This window comes from Zeus faber (genome assembly GCF_960531495.2).
Source record: "Zeus faber genome assembly, chromosome: 6".
Taxonomy (NCBI): Eukaryota; Metazoa; Chordata; class Actinopteri; order Zeiformes; family Zeidae; genus Zeus; species Zeus faber.
The window spans coordinates 28507233-28522368 of NC_137201.1; the positions used below are offsets into that span (position 1 = coordinate 28507233).

The window sequence follows — 15136 nt, forward strand, 5'->3', positions numbered from 1 at the left end:
CCCCCCCCCCCCCCCCCGCCGCCCTTCGAGTTCAGACATCCAGGTCGCGGCAGCATGTCGTCCAAACGGACCGTCGGAAGCGCAGAGGTACAATTAGGAGACTAAACGACGCGACGGTCGGACATGTTTCGCTGTCATCACGGCGTTAGCGTCGGTTGGTGCTGCGAGCCTGACGTTAGCAACAGACTGTTTACGTCCCGCGGTGTTAGCTGGGTGTACGCTGGAGACTGGCATTCATGGTCGTGAAGTGCATTAAATAAATCCGTTACGCTGGACGACGTGGTGACACAGAGTTCTTATGTACTTTTTGGGTGCAAACTTTTAACTCAAACTCACACTTACACTTTTGCCCCCACATGTCCAGTACCTGGAAAAAAGGATTCCCCAAAACCCCAAATATCAACACGTGAAAACCAAGCTGGACACAGGTAACTTGGCAACAGCAAACATGAACAGTTATTAGTTATTATTATTATACCACTAAACTCTTTCTCTTGTTCCCTTGTTGTTGTTGTTGTTGTTGACGTCATCCAACAGGTTGCAGCCTATCGAAATACATGGAAAGAGTGGAGGAGATTAAAAAAAGTAAGTCCCATTTTCAGGACAAACAATACTATGGAGAACGAATATCTTCTCCGGGGTTTTTTGACCCTGCTCTCTTCATTTGGAATCGGTGTTCAAAGTTTGCGATCCTCGGGTTTAATATTAAACGTGTCCACACGCTGAGCTGAGCTTTAAGTGGCGGCAGTGCATTCCACAGGGTCATTACTTTATACTTAACATTCCCGTACAACTCGCTCAGAAAGGAAGCTGAGGGCTCGTGCGGGATATGCAGGCACCTTGCTGTCGAAGGAATTCAACCGACGGTTATATAGATTATTGATGGGCTCTGTCGCCACTTTGCCCCCTGTGCTGGGCAGGAGGGTAGAGTGACACCCGATCCCCTGCAGGTTACCGCTCATTGTCTGTGGTCCATTCCAAACCCCCGAGACCAGGTTAACTGCACAGCGTGGCTTCAGGGGACGCTACAGGAGCCGCGCGGCGTGAAATCCCAATCTGTCACCACTGTACCCTTCATTCTTTCACTAAATCGAGAGCCACTAGATGAGAAGTACACAGTGACTTGTACTTAGATTAAATTAGGCCATAACAATGTTTTAGCACTGTCAAATGAATGGTTTCCCACCTGAAACTGTGAACATTGTGTGTCTGTTTCTTGGTCTCAGCCCATGCACTTAAAATGGTCAATTAGAAGTTATTTTCCCACCTGGTCATTCGGCCAATCCTATGGAATGAGTGCTTTTTGGGGTCGGGGGGGGGGGGGGGGGGGGGGCTCTGCTGATTTCTTGGGGATAACGACACAAATCTCTTCCATCAGCCGATGTGCTCTTGTCCACAATTATTTCTCTGCCGTGGTGGATACAGTAAGTTCTTGACCCATGGTTTGGAGAGGGTGAGATAGCGAGGTCACACATAGTATCGGTTGCCGTGATAGGAGGGCCTGGTTTGGATGTAGCTGCAGCCACGTATTCTGGCCGCATTTTCTGGCACAAAGCGTGGAAACCAATCGAGTAGAGCTGAGATTGATTGATGTGTTGGCACTGGAGGGAAGGCAGTGATGAAGAGGATGAGCTGAAGGAGCCGGGTGGGCTGTGATGCTCACAGGCTCAGCGGGAAGCTGGTTGACCTTAAGAGTCCATTGTCAAGATCGCCGTATTGGTTTTTTTCCCCCCTCTACCCCTACTCCATTTGCTGGCTGTTTCTTTCACATCTTTTAATTGTTTACTGTTTGTTTCTTATAGATTACAGATACCGAAAGGATGAGCTCTTCAAACGATTAAAAGTGACAACATTTGCACAGCTGGTGAGCAACAGAGTTTTCATGTGCTTCGGTGGAGGCTACTTTTCTTGCAAGATTTATGTTCTCGTCCACCTCCCTGGGAGAAGTTTGCTATTTGCTGATCATGTTCTTTGGCCTGAGCTACAGAGTGGAGTGGAGATACTGGCAGCAGCTAGTTTTAAACATCAGTAATTGCACTAAAGGATAGCTTTGCATTTGTTAACCTTTAACTATTACCTTAAAGACCGGGTACTAACCTTTCTGGTGTTTTTATTTATTTATTTTTCCTCATTTCAAGCTCTTTTGATCGTTGATTTTTCTCCCACCAGGTTCTTCAGGTAGCATCTGTATCAGACCTGAATGAGGGTGTGACTGATGAAGAATCTATTTGTTCTGGAGGTAATGAGTGGGAAGGGCTAGTTTTACAGTTTCTATTTCAAACACAAGACCATGTTCACAAACACTATTTGAATTGGGGCTATGGCTGTTTATGTCGTCAAATTCTAGTTGTAGTCTAGCTACAGTAGTTTTATAATGAATTGGACTTAATAGACTGTGGTTTAGGGTTAGGCGACGGTGCTGATATCTGTCCCTGATCTCTCTAGACCATCTGTCGCTTCTGACTGAGTCAGAATCGGTGGGTTCTCTTTCTGGGGACCCCAGCGACTCTCCCCTGCCCTTATCCCCCTGCCAACACCAACAACAACACCACCACCACCACCACCACCACCACAACCACCACCAGCAGCACCACAAGGAGTCAGGACATGCCAGCGACTCCCCAAGGTCCACGCTGCATGGGTAAGACCAAAAGTCGAGACCTGGCCTTGTTCATGCTCACTTTTCCATGGTTCCAGACACACACACACACACACACACACACACACACACACACACACACACACAATCTTGTTTTCTGTCACCCTCTGTCATCATTCAACATCCACCAGTAATGACCTCTAAGTACACCTGTAACCTTACACCCCCACCCCTATAGCCATGCCTCCACCATAACAGACACCACCTGCCTCTTTCTCCCAGAGGACACACACCCACCCAAAGTCTCCATTTATGTTTAATTGAACTGCACAGCCCCCGAGCCCATTGGCTCTGACAGGAACCCCAACGGTAGTAACTCAATCTCAGGCCATCTGAAAGAGAACCTGGTTGAAAGTGGCAAGTGATAAGGAAATCCCAGCTCTAAAATCAGACGCCGCTTTTAAACCTCATTTTAGGAGTGGACTTTGCCATAGAGTTTATTTTTCATGAAGTCCCATCAAACATCCAAGTTCCTGTGTTTTTGTAATTTATTTTTAATTTTTTAAATTGGGAACTCACTTGATATTCAAAGCCTTTTTACTGTAACTCAGCAGGCAGTACAGAAACGCAGCTGACCATGGATTTGTTGGTTAATAATTATCTTATCACCCCCTCAAAGTGTCATCAGCGGTGTAGGCGAACTGGACCTGGAAAGGAACGATCAGAAGACCCTGAAGGCCTTTAAGGCCTTGACTTTTTGCCAATACATGTCCGACAGGCCCTACCCCGACTGCCCCTACCTGCTGCTGGATACACGGCCCCGGGCGGAGTACGACTTGTGCCACGTCATCAGCGGTAGGTGGAGGAAACACCGAAACAGAAAATAGATAATAAACTACTTTAGTCACAGAATCCAAAAGCCTTCCTGAGCCCTTCTCTAATTTGTGTTCCCTGCCTTTTAATCTGTCTTTCCCCACAGCATCCAGTTTTCCCATCGCCATGCTCTCCCGAACAATGAACCCCTACACAAAGGAAGTGCTAGAATATGTATCCTTCCTCCTCTCTGACAAATGGTCCTCCGTCCATTTCTTTGTTTATTTGTGATTGTTTTTTCCCAAGTGTAGTTGGAGGCCGTTGTCAACAGGCTGCCAATCTGTCATCAACCTGTGTGGCCTTAACCCCAGCCCGTGTTTAGAAAAATGCCGTCGGGAGGATCATCATTTTATATGACGATGATGAGAGGATAGCGAGCCAGGCCGCTACGACCATGTGTGAGCGAGGATTCGAGAATATCTTCATGCTGTCTGGAGGTGAGTGCTGAGATGACTTCGAGCAGACATTTCACCCATTCTGTACGATGCAGATGACTTGGCGAAGGTTGTCTTTTAATTCACCTTTCGCCTCCCCTCCCTTGCTCCAAGGCCTCAAGGTGCTCACCAAGAAATTCCCTGAAGGGTTGACCACGGGCCACGCCCCGGCGCCCCTCCTGCCGTCGAGCACGGAAAAGCCGACGCAGGTGAGGAAGTGCAGGTTCACATTCGACGACCTGGACAAAATCCAGCAGCAGCTCCAGGAGGTCCTCATCCCCAGCGGCCCCAACAGTAAGCATCATGCGACGTATGCACATGAAGATGGTCCCCACACCTGTTTTACCCCAAACATGTAGAATTACTTGGAGATCCCTGATCTGGGGTCTTGGATCCAGAAAAGTCCAGTCCTGTCAACATTTACTGACTCTTTGCCCAAAAAAAACAGAACTTTATTTGGTGTTCTTCATTAGTTGTGTTCTTTAGTCTGAAGTATGGTCTTTAGTTTGATATGAGAACATGTTTTTCCCCCTTCGAGAGAATTGGTGAAGCTCAGTTCGGGGCGGCGTCACTGACGTATTTCCTCCTGTAGATGGCGACAGGGAGCATTTGATAAGAATCCTTCAGAGTTGACTTTGTTTGCTTTGTTTGCAGGTCGCATGTCCAGTCGCATGTCCACCAACAGTTTCGGGTCCAAAGCCTCCAGTCGACTGAGCAGCTCTGCGTCTGAGAAGGAGAGTGCCAGGGTCCAGGGTCGACCCTGGAAATAACCACACCAATCCACAGAACGATCAACAAATATAAACACATTATTTAAATAAGTTTATACTTTTTATTTAGATGCAATGCCCTCGGAGGATCTCCGTTTTCTGGACTTTTGTCGATCCGTCCACATCTAATATTTTGTTTCTTTCAGGTTTTATTTTTCACTCCTTTGTGCTGCTCTGAAAATCTAGCCGCCAGTGGTTTGTCTTCTTAATTTCATACCATTTGGTAAAGGGAGTGTCTTCCAATTGCAATTTTTTGCTTGTTATTCCATTTAAGTGACACTTTTCTACGGAAGCTAATGGAACCGTTACTTGAAAAACTTTGATTTAACACTATTTAGCAGAATTCCATCATCCTCAAACTAATCAGCACATACAGCTTCTGTCTCGTGAACTGAGTGGGAAGATTAGTGGAATATTTTCAAATCTAGTTTTCCTCTTTCTTATAAAAATTTTTGTCAGAGTAGAGCGAGGGAATTGTTGCTTTCTGAAATGAGGAAATCCACAGAAGGCCTGGACTCATGTTCAGGTCTTGCAGGGTGAAGCTTGAACAGCTTTTTGGTGTTCAGTAGGTTTGAAAAAATGTCTTAATAAAGCTGTGAAATGAATGAGGTGATGTCGAGCCATCCCTGGTACATGTATTGCCCCGCCTTTCTATGTGTGAAGCCCCCGTAATATCGTGTACCATCGTGATTCTCTTGATTTTGTGCCGTTACATGGTCCCGTGTTCTTAGCTATCTCAGCAGATATCGGCTTTAACACTAAACTCTTAGGATTCAGGCAAAGTGGACCAAGGCTAGTGTGTCCCTGTAAAACCAGACAAACCTAGACTATAAAGGGATTTATTGTTACCTGGGAATTCCAAAATAGTATTTTTTTTTTTTTTTCAGATTTTACTAGTATTTTTCTTTGTAATCGTTGGTTTCTTGATATTTAACTGTTTGCACAGTAAGCAGTCCCCACCAGTGAACTAACTCTACGTTGACGGTTTTGAGATTTGTAGAAATGTGTAGATATGAGTTTAATTTGTTATTTCTCTTCATTGTCTAGGTGTTCTACCATTATTCACCTTAACATCTTATTCAGTCACCGTGTCCAGACGGTGCATTAGAGGCATTCTGAATACGATGTTTTGCAGTGAAATTCAACAGTGGAGACCTGATCTATGAGCTAGTGCGAACACAGCATGACTTTTATATTGTTAAATGAAGTATTTGGTCATCTTGCATTTCAGTATTCCAACCTTGAGTGCCCAGCTTTGCCTATAACTATTCTTCTACTTGACTGTTTTTTTTAGTTATTATTATTATTTGAATTTTCTTAAATGTTTAGGCATTTTAATATTGTGTTCACATTTTTGAGATGCAGCCTTAAGGTGGACCTGCAAAAAAAAAAAACAACGCACCGTTATGAAGGAAACGAGCATTATGACCTCAATAGAATCGTTTAAAGAACGCCGCTGAACTTTTAAAGCATAGGAACTGTTTTGTTTTGCCTTGAAGCGTAAACCTTTGCATGTGTTGTACTCTAAGGATGAGACTATTTAAGAAGTGATCAAACAGATCTTCATGGTCTTTCGTAGACGCTTCGCCGTGTGCATGTGAAGCCTACCAGTGCTGAAAAAGCTGCATAGAGTTCTCAATTCTTCGTGGATACAGTCACAGGTTCACCCGAGAGCTGTGTCTTTTATTTAGTGTTGGCTTTTCCATTGTTTTTGTGTGAAACTGCTATCCCTACTGAGCCTCAGCACCTTCAGTCTTAATTCCAACAGTGATTACACTAGTTTGTTGTGCACCAATGTCAAATAAAGAATCTGTGGGATTGTAGTTATCTAGCGTTGTAGTTGTCTGGTTTTATATTCTATATAATTGGGGTTTTTTGAATCCCCAAGTTACATTCTTACCCGGCCTCATTTATCTAGATTGAAATGGAGGAGATTTAAAATTGTACCAGTATCACATCTTGTTTGGCCTCAGTTTTATACACATTGCCCAAATCCACAGTAGCTTTTATTATTATATTACACTAGCTACTATCTTGTCATTATACAGGTGAAGGCCAACGTGGCATCATTCTCACGCTGTGCCTTGCATTGGGAAACTGCTTTTCAGTAGCTTTTGGACCAGACAGACAGGATGTCCTGTAGCACCTAATAAATAACTAAATGAACCACTCAGTAGCAACTAGCATCAAACATTCCTTTATTTCTCTCTTTTTTTTTTTTTTTTTTTTTGCACCTTTTGACATTAAATCATAGAGTGCATTAGTCGGAAGTGTTGCTGCTAATGAACAGGCCCCTCCGACACCCTTCAGTAGAGGTTCTTGCTGCTGTGGTCCATGATGGCCATCATGGCCAGCCACGTCTCCATGGCCGTGGGCAGGATCTGTTTGGCTGGAAGCAGGAAACCATAGCGACCGGTGTCCCTCAGCTCGAAGGTGTAGGAGTACTTGATTCCCTGGTTGTACGTCCAGTCGATGGTGCCACCGCTGGCTTTGTCTGAAGTCAAGACAACAAGGTCCACCCAAGTATTTCAGGTGTTTCCCCCACAAGGATGAATTAGGTTTCCTACAGTAAATCTAAAATCTATACATATACATGGGGAATCACAGACACATACAGAACGTATAATAACGTTAATTTAAACGTTAATACACTACACGCCTGTATGCGTTTATTTCAGATCTCTCTGGTGTGAGTGGAACTTACAGATGGTGTTGATGATGCTGCCGTATCTGTAGCGAGTGCCGTACAGGGAGGCCAGGTCAGTGATGGCTCTCTTAGCCAGGCTGTGCTGTGGGGAGACGGGGCGACAGCGACCGCTTTTTTACAACCAAAGAACAAAGCTCAAAGACGCCACGTCTCGGCAATACACTGTACGTGACGCCGCCTCAGACATGTTCCATCGTCAAAAGATCTTGTGTCGTGCAGAAGTCGAAGGTCAATAACTCACAGTCCAGTGAACTGTGAGTTATTGACCGTCTGCACCGTCCTACATCCCAAACACGATTGCACCAGACCGCACACCCACCAGCTCGGCCTGCTCCTTCACGGGGGTGCTGGTGTAGCCGTAGGGGTACAAGAGCATCTGGGAGTAGGCGTGGATGGACACGAAGGCCTTGATGTTGCCGTGGGACTTGACAAAGTCCACGATGGACTTGACCTCGGACTCGGAGTGGGCTCTGGGTCCGCGGTACGTCTCGCTGCAGGCGTTGCTGCTGGAACCGGGGCCTGGGAGCCAACAGAGGGTATTGTGCGTAGACAGTTCCACGTGGCAGAAAAAAAAGGTGACGCCATGATTCACGTTGACTTGTAAGACTGCTTCAGAATTTTATTTCTTTTAAGATTTGAACGTCATCCCATCAGATGAAGTGCAAATGGAGCAGCCGGGCAGCAGAGGGGTTTTTTGTTTTTTTTGGGGGGGGCACGGCGAAGACATACCTCCAAAACCGGCATCCCAGTTCCTGTTGGGATCGACTCCAACACAGGAACTGCCGGGGTTGGGCTTCCTGGTTTTACGCCACATACGGTTCTGTTGAAATATGTCAATATGACTCACCAATGTGTCTGTCTGTCTGTCTGCCTCTCTGTCTGTCTCTCTGTCTATCTATCTATCTATCTGTCTATTCTGAAATCAGATAGATAGATAGATAGATGGACTACTTGTTAAATCCCAGCTCACTTTGGTGTGGGTGTAGTGGAAACCATCAGGGTTGGTGACGATCTCCAGGAAGATGTCCATCTTGTTGAGGATGCCAGTGAGGGCGGGGTCCTTGCCAAAGTCAGTCACGATCTGATCAATACCATGGAAAAGGGTTATTCATAGTCAGAGGATTGGGAATTCCTTACTTGTCCTAATTGATGAAAAAAATACCTTTTTACATAATAAGACATAATACATACCATAACATAAGTCTCTACAACATGTTGGAATTGGTTGGAATTATCCCCAATTTGGTCAAATTGACACTTTATATCATAAATGATACAGAGGATGCAGAGTAAAAAGCATACATTTTTGATAATAAAAATAATGAAATGAAATAAAATAAAATAAAATAAAATAAAAAATCCTCTCAAAGTCAAAGTACCTTCTTGGCAAACCAGGTCCCGGTGGCCTGACTGACCCACTCTCTGGAGTGGATGCCGGTGTCAATCCAGATAGCGGGGCGGTTGGTTCCACCGGTACTGAACTACGGAAGGGAACATCGGTCAAATTGAGGAAATACGACCGCCTTGGCTTTCTCATTACAGCGGGAGGCTCACAATACATTCTCGTTATGTTACTTGATTTGGAAAACATTGAAGGAATTATCCCGTGGTTCCTATGGTAGCAGGGTAGGCCTGTCCCTTAAAACAAGAGACACTTTGAAAAAGAAAAAAGAGGCACTTTTTGACAAAGCAGAAACCTGAAGAGGCTCGTTCTGAGCAACGTATACCACAGGGAGAGGAAATAGACGAAGAAATATCAATAGTGATCTAAATGTAGTATAAGACATTCTTTCACAAACATGTGTTTTTTCCGATCGGTCGGATGCGGTCGGTTAGTTTGCTCTTCAATTGAATCTTCACCGTATATGTCATCAAAGACATAGGCCTACGGTGATTCCGAACGTCCAAAACACAATATCACCCTTCTCTCGTGAGTTCTTTCCCTCAAGTCACATCACAAATGATTACACGTGACTTTGCTGGAACCACCTCATTTTTTAAATGTTTTACTTTTGGTGATGAAGTCCACGTACCCATCGTAATGCCAATATACATAAGCAGACTGGGTTTACCTTAAGCACATTGAGGGGACGTCCCTCGTAGCTCTGGCCAATCACCAACTTGCTCACCAGGCTGGGATTCTCCTGCACCAGCATGTCCTGGAATCTGTAGATCTGAAGAGACACAGGACATGAAACACCCAAAGGAAAAGAAGGAGATTTAAAAAGAAGCCCGTATTCACACGGAAAAGAACAATATATTTATACATAGGCCTACCAAAATGTCCTGTTTCGTGAACAATTTTAAAATGTTGGCACAGAGGTTTACTGGTTTATTGTTGTTTTTTTCAGGTTTACTTTTTATTAATAATATATATGATATATAACATCATTATTTTAAATTTTTTGTACATTGCCTTTTTGTCTGTTTTCCATTTATATCAATATTAATATTGGTAATTGGCTGGCACAACAACCGCTGTTTTTGGAAAGGTGTTGTGGGGTGTAGCACCTCGCTGATGCTGTGGTAGTTGGAGTAGTCGAAGCTGTCGGTGTTTCTGGGCTGGACGGAGCGTGACATTGATTCCATCTCCTCCTGCTCCTCGTCCAAAACCACCTGTGGACCAACATCAAATGCTCTTTCCACTTTGTTACAGCCATACTCTGATACTGATGAGGCACACCGGTCGAATATATGATGATGCTCAATATAAAAGTCACTTCGCGTGAGTCTTTCTGTGCCCCATTCTATTCTCTATATATACTATACATGCTCTATATGCTATGCTCTTGATTGCCAAAGTGCTTCAAATGTGCAAAACCAGCAGCAGATGGTATTTTGTTGCACCTTCTTCTTCACACAATTGTGAAGTTTCCCAAAATCAAATTTCAGAAAAGCATTGATCTAATAGTTTGTTTATTTAATTGACACAAATTTAAAATGGGATGTGGTTTACATGAATACCTCCAATGTTCAAAACCAAGTGCAGCTCATTACCATTTCAAAAAACATCCATCGGGACCTTATGGATGTTTTCACCGCCTCCATGACGCCTCTATTCCACTCTTTTTTTTTTTTACCTGCAGGTCCTTGATCATGATGGAGTACTGGATGCCCAGGCTCTCCAGGTGGACCTTGACAGCCTGGAGGCTGAAGGAAGGAACCCTGACGTCCACGGGGGTGGAGACATCGCTGGCCTCCCTCCAGAAGTCGAGCTGGCAATGACAATAGTTAAATGTATTTAATGATCCGATGTTGTATGATACGTGTATTTCTGGTTTATGTGTGTGTATGTGTGGTTGAAAAGAACAACACACCCGAGTAGCTACCCAGCAGAATTTATAGGACATTGGGACAGTCAGCACACATTTAGTGTCTCACTAATTTTGTCCTCATAATGTACGGTCCACAAAATCCAAAAAGCTTTAATGCAGGCTGTAATTTATTATTATTATTATTATTATTATTATTAATAATAATAATAATAATAATAATAATAACACAATAATAAAAAATAAAATAAATTATTAATAATAATAATAATAATAATAATAATAATAATAATAATAATAACACAATTATAAAAAATAAAATAAATTATTATTAATAATAATAATAATAATAATAATAATAATAATATTATATTATGGATTCTTTATTTTCTAGATTTTCGAGACAACCTTTTTGTCAGAGTTCATCCCATCATCCCATCATTTTGGCGCTTCATCCCTGGACTCACTACGTGTAAAGAGCTGGTGAACCGTTCAGCCTCATCCCATAACTCGGTAACTTTAACACTACTACGTGGGAGGGTGTCGGAGTGTTGGTGTGACCCCGGCGGCGGTGCCTGACCTCGAGGTGGTCCATGCGCTCCATGTCCCTGATCTGGGAGAGCTGGGTCTCGTCCCGGGGGCTGATGCGAAGCACCTGATGCCTGCCAACACAGAGTGACCACACGGCTTTTTACCAAACGCCTGCAGCCGTGGCGCAAGAGGAAAGTTGCCACAGAACCTTTTCACAAGCTTCGTTAGTTCTGTTGGAATATAATTTGACCTAAACTTAAGCAAGAGGCTGCAATTAGGAGGGTTGCTTGACTAGAAACGTCCTCAACATATGGTGCACAAAGGTTTCTGCCATTTGCACTATTTGGTTTTGCTTTGCCAAACTGGGAAACCATTGTTTGTTTGTTTTTTACTTCTAGCAACTGGATTTGTCTTTGGATTTACCAGCAACTTGGAACCAGTGCAAATGGTAGCAAGACAGCAGAGGCGGAAAACCCGGGTTCCGAAAGTCAAAAAACAGCTCCTGGATTTTGAGGCAACCGTGTGGATTTGCTGGTTAGCATCAACCCTACAGATGGATCAGGGATGGGCTGGAGCAAAAACACGGCAGGTGACCTGGAATTTTCCACCCGCAAGTCAGATGCAAAATTTGTCAACAATGAATGATGCTCAGTGACAAAACTTTAATGTAAACATTTTCTCGGGCTTTACACACACTCACACCTAAACACACACTCACACACACACACACACACACACACACACACACACAGCAGTACGGGGACCATCTTACCCCTCGAAGGAGTCTTTGCCGAAAACGGCCACGAACAGCGCGGCGAACACGAGCAGAGCCTTCATGGCGTGGACAGTGGATCCTCAAGTGATGGCCAGCGTTTTTAAACCCTGCCGCGGTCACGTGTCTCCGGACCTCGACCTTGCTTTGGGAGTCCAGCGTGCGACCTGCTGCTCCTGTTCCCACACCAGCCCCGTGGGCTTCCTGTCTCAGTGATGCTATTTCTTTATTATCATATTTTTGAAATATTATATTTAGCATTTCGTTGATTCTCACAACGTTGTTTCTGTGTTGTGTGTTACAATGCTTTTGGCTGACTCTCACTCTGGCCCGACCCAGGGCCAGAGTGAGAGTCAGCCAAAAGCAGGGGACTCTAGGATCTCATTGGTTGACTTGACCAGGACTAGGATGTGCGTTTTAAAAAGTTTTTTTTTTATTTGATACAGAAATATTCCTCCTCTTTCGTTTTGTTGTTATTTTTCTCTTGTGTCTTTTTTTTTTTTTTTTTTTTCAGTTTTTCTATTTTTTTAAGATAATCTACGGCCCAAATACGATCCAAACGATGAGTTGAATGACGCAGCTTTGAAAGAGGAGCCAACAGGAAAGTAACTTGGAACTAACAGTGCTGTCAACCTGCATGCAGCTAAAACACAAGACATCAAAACACGGTCATTTGTTCTCAAAATATTACAACAGCAGAAGCTTCGACATTGACTGGAATTTACATTCTCTAACAATTTATGAAACATTTTAAACCACAATCTCATAATTAGATGCCACCATCAATGAGGGGGGGTGTATTTAAAAAAATAATAATTTAATATATTTTGCCATTCCTCATCACATTTAATGTAATGATCTTCTCCACATGTTGTATGATTATTCTTTTTCTTTCTTTCTTTCTTATTAAAAGAATGAAAGAATGAAAGAAAGAAAGAAAGAAAGAAAGAAAGAAAGAAAGAAAGAAAGAAAAAGAAGAATATGAACACAGGTCTTACGCAAAATAGCTGATAACACCGGCAGGAAAAGTAAAGAGAGGACAATGTTTTTCCACACCTGCTGCAGCTTTCACAGACGTAGGGTTGAAATGAGCGTTTTGGAACGGAAACAAAAAATGATCCAATGAGAATGTGAATTTGTTACCGTTAAATTTCTGGTTTAAAGGCTTATTGCCAACATTATATTTTGCTTAGCTTTTTTATTTAAGGCTTATATTTAATGTCAGGTTTGTTTGTTTGTTTCCTCTTTCTGGTTCACTGTTTATGTCACAAGTTATTGTGTAGGACTGCATATATCATTTTCATATTGACCCTTTTTTTAGGGGGTCTTTTTCCTTTTTTGTCTTTTTTTTTGTATTGTTTGTCTGTTATATTTTTGTATATTTTTAAAATGTTCCATACATTGCCATTTTATTTTTTATGTTTTTATTGTATTGCTTTATTAATATTTTGTCTACTGTTCTGATGTGAGCTGTCAAGAAACTGCAATTTCTCTTCGGGGATGAATAAAGTACCTATCTATCTATCTATCTATCTATCTATCTATCTATCTATCTATATATATATATATATATATATATATATATATATTATTATTGTTAGGAAAAATGCGTGCTTTTTACTCTGCATCCTCCAACTGCTTTGCCAAACATTGCTGTACTGTTATTATTTGTGATAGTGTGAATTTGACCAAATTGGGAAAATTTCCAATCTCAAACACAACATATTGTAGAGGTTATGATATTATTATGTTATGGTATGTATTATGTCTTATTATGTAAAAGGTCTATTTTTCACCAATAACCACCAGTAAGGAATTCCCAATCCTCTGACTATGAATAACCCTTTTCCATGGTATTGATCAGATCGTGACTGACTTTGGCAAGGACCCCGCCCTCACTGGCATCCTCAACAAGATGGACATCTTCCTGGAGATCGTCACCAACCCTGATGCTCTCCACTACACCCACACCAAAGTGAGCTGGGATTTAACTGTGGGAGTGACAGAAGGACTGCAGGGTTTTACAAATAAGTTATGTCCACTGAGATAATACACAAAAATAAATCAACTCGTGAAGTGACAAAGAATTTGGAAAGACAGTGTTTTCAAGACTTTTTATATACTTAATTGTTATTATTGTACATATGATATCTATCTGCCTGCCTGTCTGCTATGTATCTGTCTGTTAGGGATGTGGGCACGATGGACCCAAACGCAGGACACACGCTTTTAGGAGTTTATACAGGGGTTTAATGGGTAGACAGGCAGGGAATCAGGAACAGGCAACAGAAGGGGGAATCAGGGCAGGCAGGGACTCGTGACCAGGCAGGGAATCAGGCACCGGTGGAGATTCACACCCAGGGAAACAGGCAGGAACATAGGCGTAGCCCATGCAGGCAGACATGCAGGGACACATGCAACGAACCACCACAACGAATGGGACCCGGTTATATACCGAAGAAGTGGCATAAAGGTGGAGACAGGTGGTGGGATAACTAACTGGGGACAGGTGTGCAGTGACAGGGATGTGATGTGACACCAGACACAGACAGAGGGAGCCAGAGATGGACAGAGGGACCTAGATGCAGACAGAGGGAGCTAGAGAGGGTTAGAGGGAGACAGAGAAAGATAGACATCTATCTATCTATCTACAAACTCCAAGCACCAAAGAAGTTGCAAATGAGAGTATGGTTTGCTCTTTTCGAATTACAGATCTATCACAGACCCAATAGATTGTTATATATATATATATATATATATATATATATATATATATATATATATATATATATATATATATATAAAGAGAATTCAGCACACTTAAATGAAAGTCCATATACTGTGATTACCTCTCACCAAATGAGCTGCCAAAGTGTGAGTCAGTTGTTTCCTATGACATGAGGTCAGTTGTTTAAATATGCAGCACACACGACAAAGTCACCGACCACACCGTTACTCACTTCCGGTCTGAGGGTAACACGGCCCCATCGCATCCTGGGAGATTCTGCGGAAAACCATGTGTTGTTGAGAGTTAAGTGTTGTCTGCACTTGTATGCTGTAGTATCTGTTGTAATCATGCTATACAACTCCACCTGTTTCGCTTCATTTTCAAAGAGAGTGTGTGTTTCATACGCTACGTCAGGCTTTTGGTGTTATATAGAGCCTTACAGATGTGCTT

The 15136-nt window shown here is 42.9% G+C and overlaps 2 protein-coding genes across 3 annotated transcripts; one reads left to right on the plus strand and one right to left on the minus strand.

Annotated features, from left to right (window-relative positions):
• The first annotated feature begins 22 nt into the window (after positions 1 to 22).
• cep41 (centrosomal protein 41) lies at positions 23 to 10488 on the plus strand. 2 transcript variants are annotated; one of them, XM_080002645.1, is made up of 11 exons: positions 23 to 87; positions 365 to 428; positions 538 to 585; positions 1803 to 1864; positions 2170 to 2239; positions 2446 to 2641; positions 3279 to 3454; positions 3579 to 3646; positions 3795 to 3909; positions 4021 to 4200; positions 10470 to 10488. In XM_080002645.1, exons 1-11 carry the CDS (start codon positions 55 to 57, stop codon positions 10475 to 10477), a joined length of 1020 nt encoding a protein of 339 aa, XP_079858771.1. In that variant the 5' UTR covers positions 23 to 54; the 3' UTR covers positions 10478 to 10488. The 2 variants fall into 2 exon arrangements, with proteins under 2 accessions (XP_079858771.1, XP_079858770.1); XM_080002644.1 differs by lacking the exon at positions 10470 to 10488 and adding an exon at positions 4561 to 6503.
• On the minus strand, positions 6983 to 12023 carry cpa5 (carboxypeptidase A5; the record flags this gene model as incomplete). The annotated part of the gene is made up of 11 exons (XM_080002646.1): positions 6983 to 7170; positions 7381 to 7465; positions 7703 to 7902; positions 8113 to 8203; positions 8354 to 8464; positions 8763 to 8864; positions 9456 to 9557; positions 9895 to 9999; positions 10464 to 10598; positions 11236 to 11317; positions 11959 to 12023. 11 exons carry the CDS (start codon positions 12021 to 12023, stop codon positions 6983 to 6985), a joined length of 1266 nt encoding a protein of 421 aa, XP_079858772.1.
• Positions 12024 to 15136: the final 3113 nt, after the last annotated feature.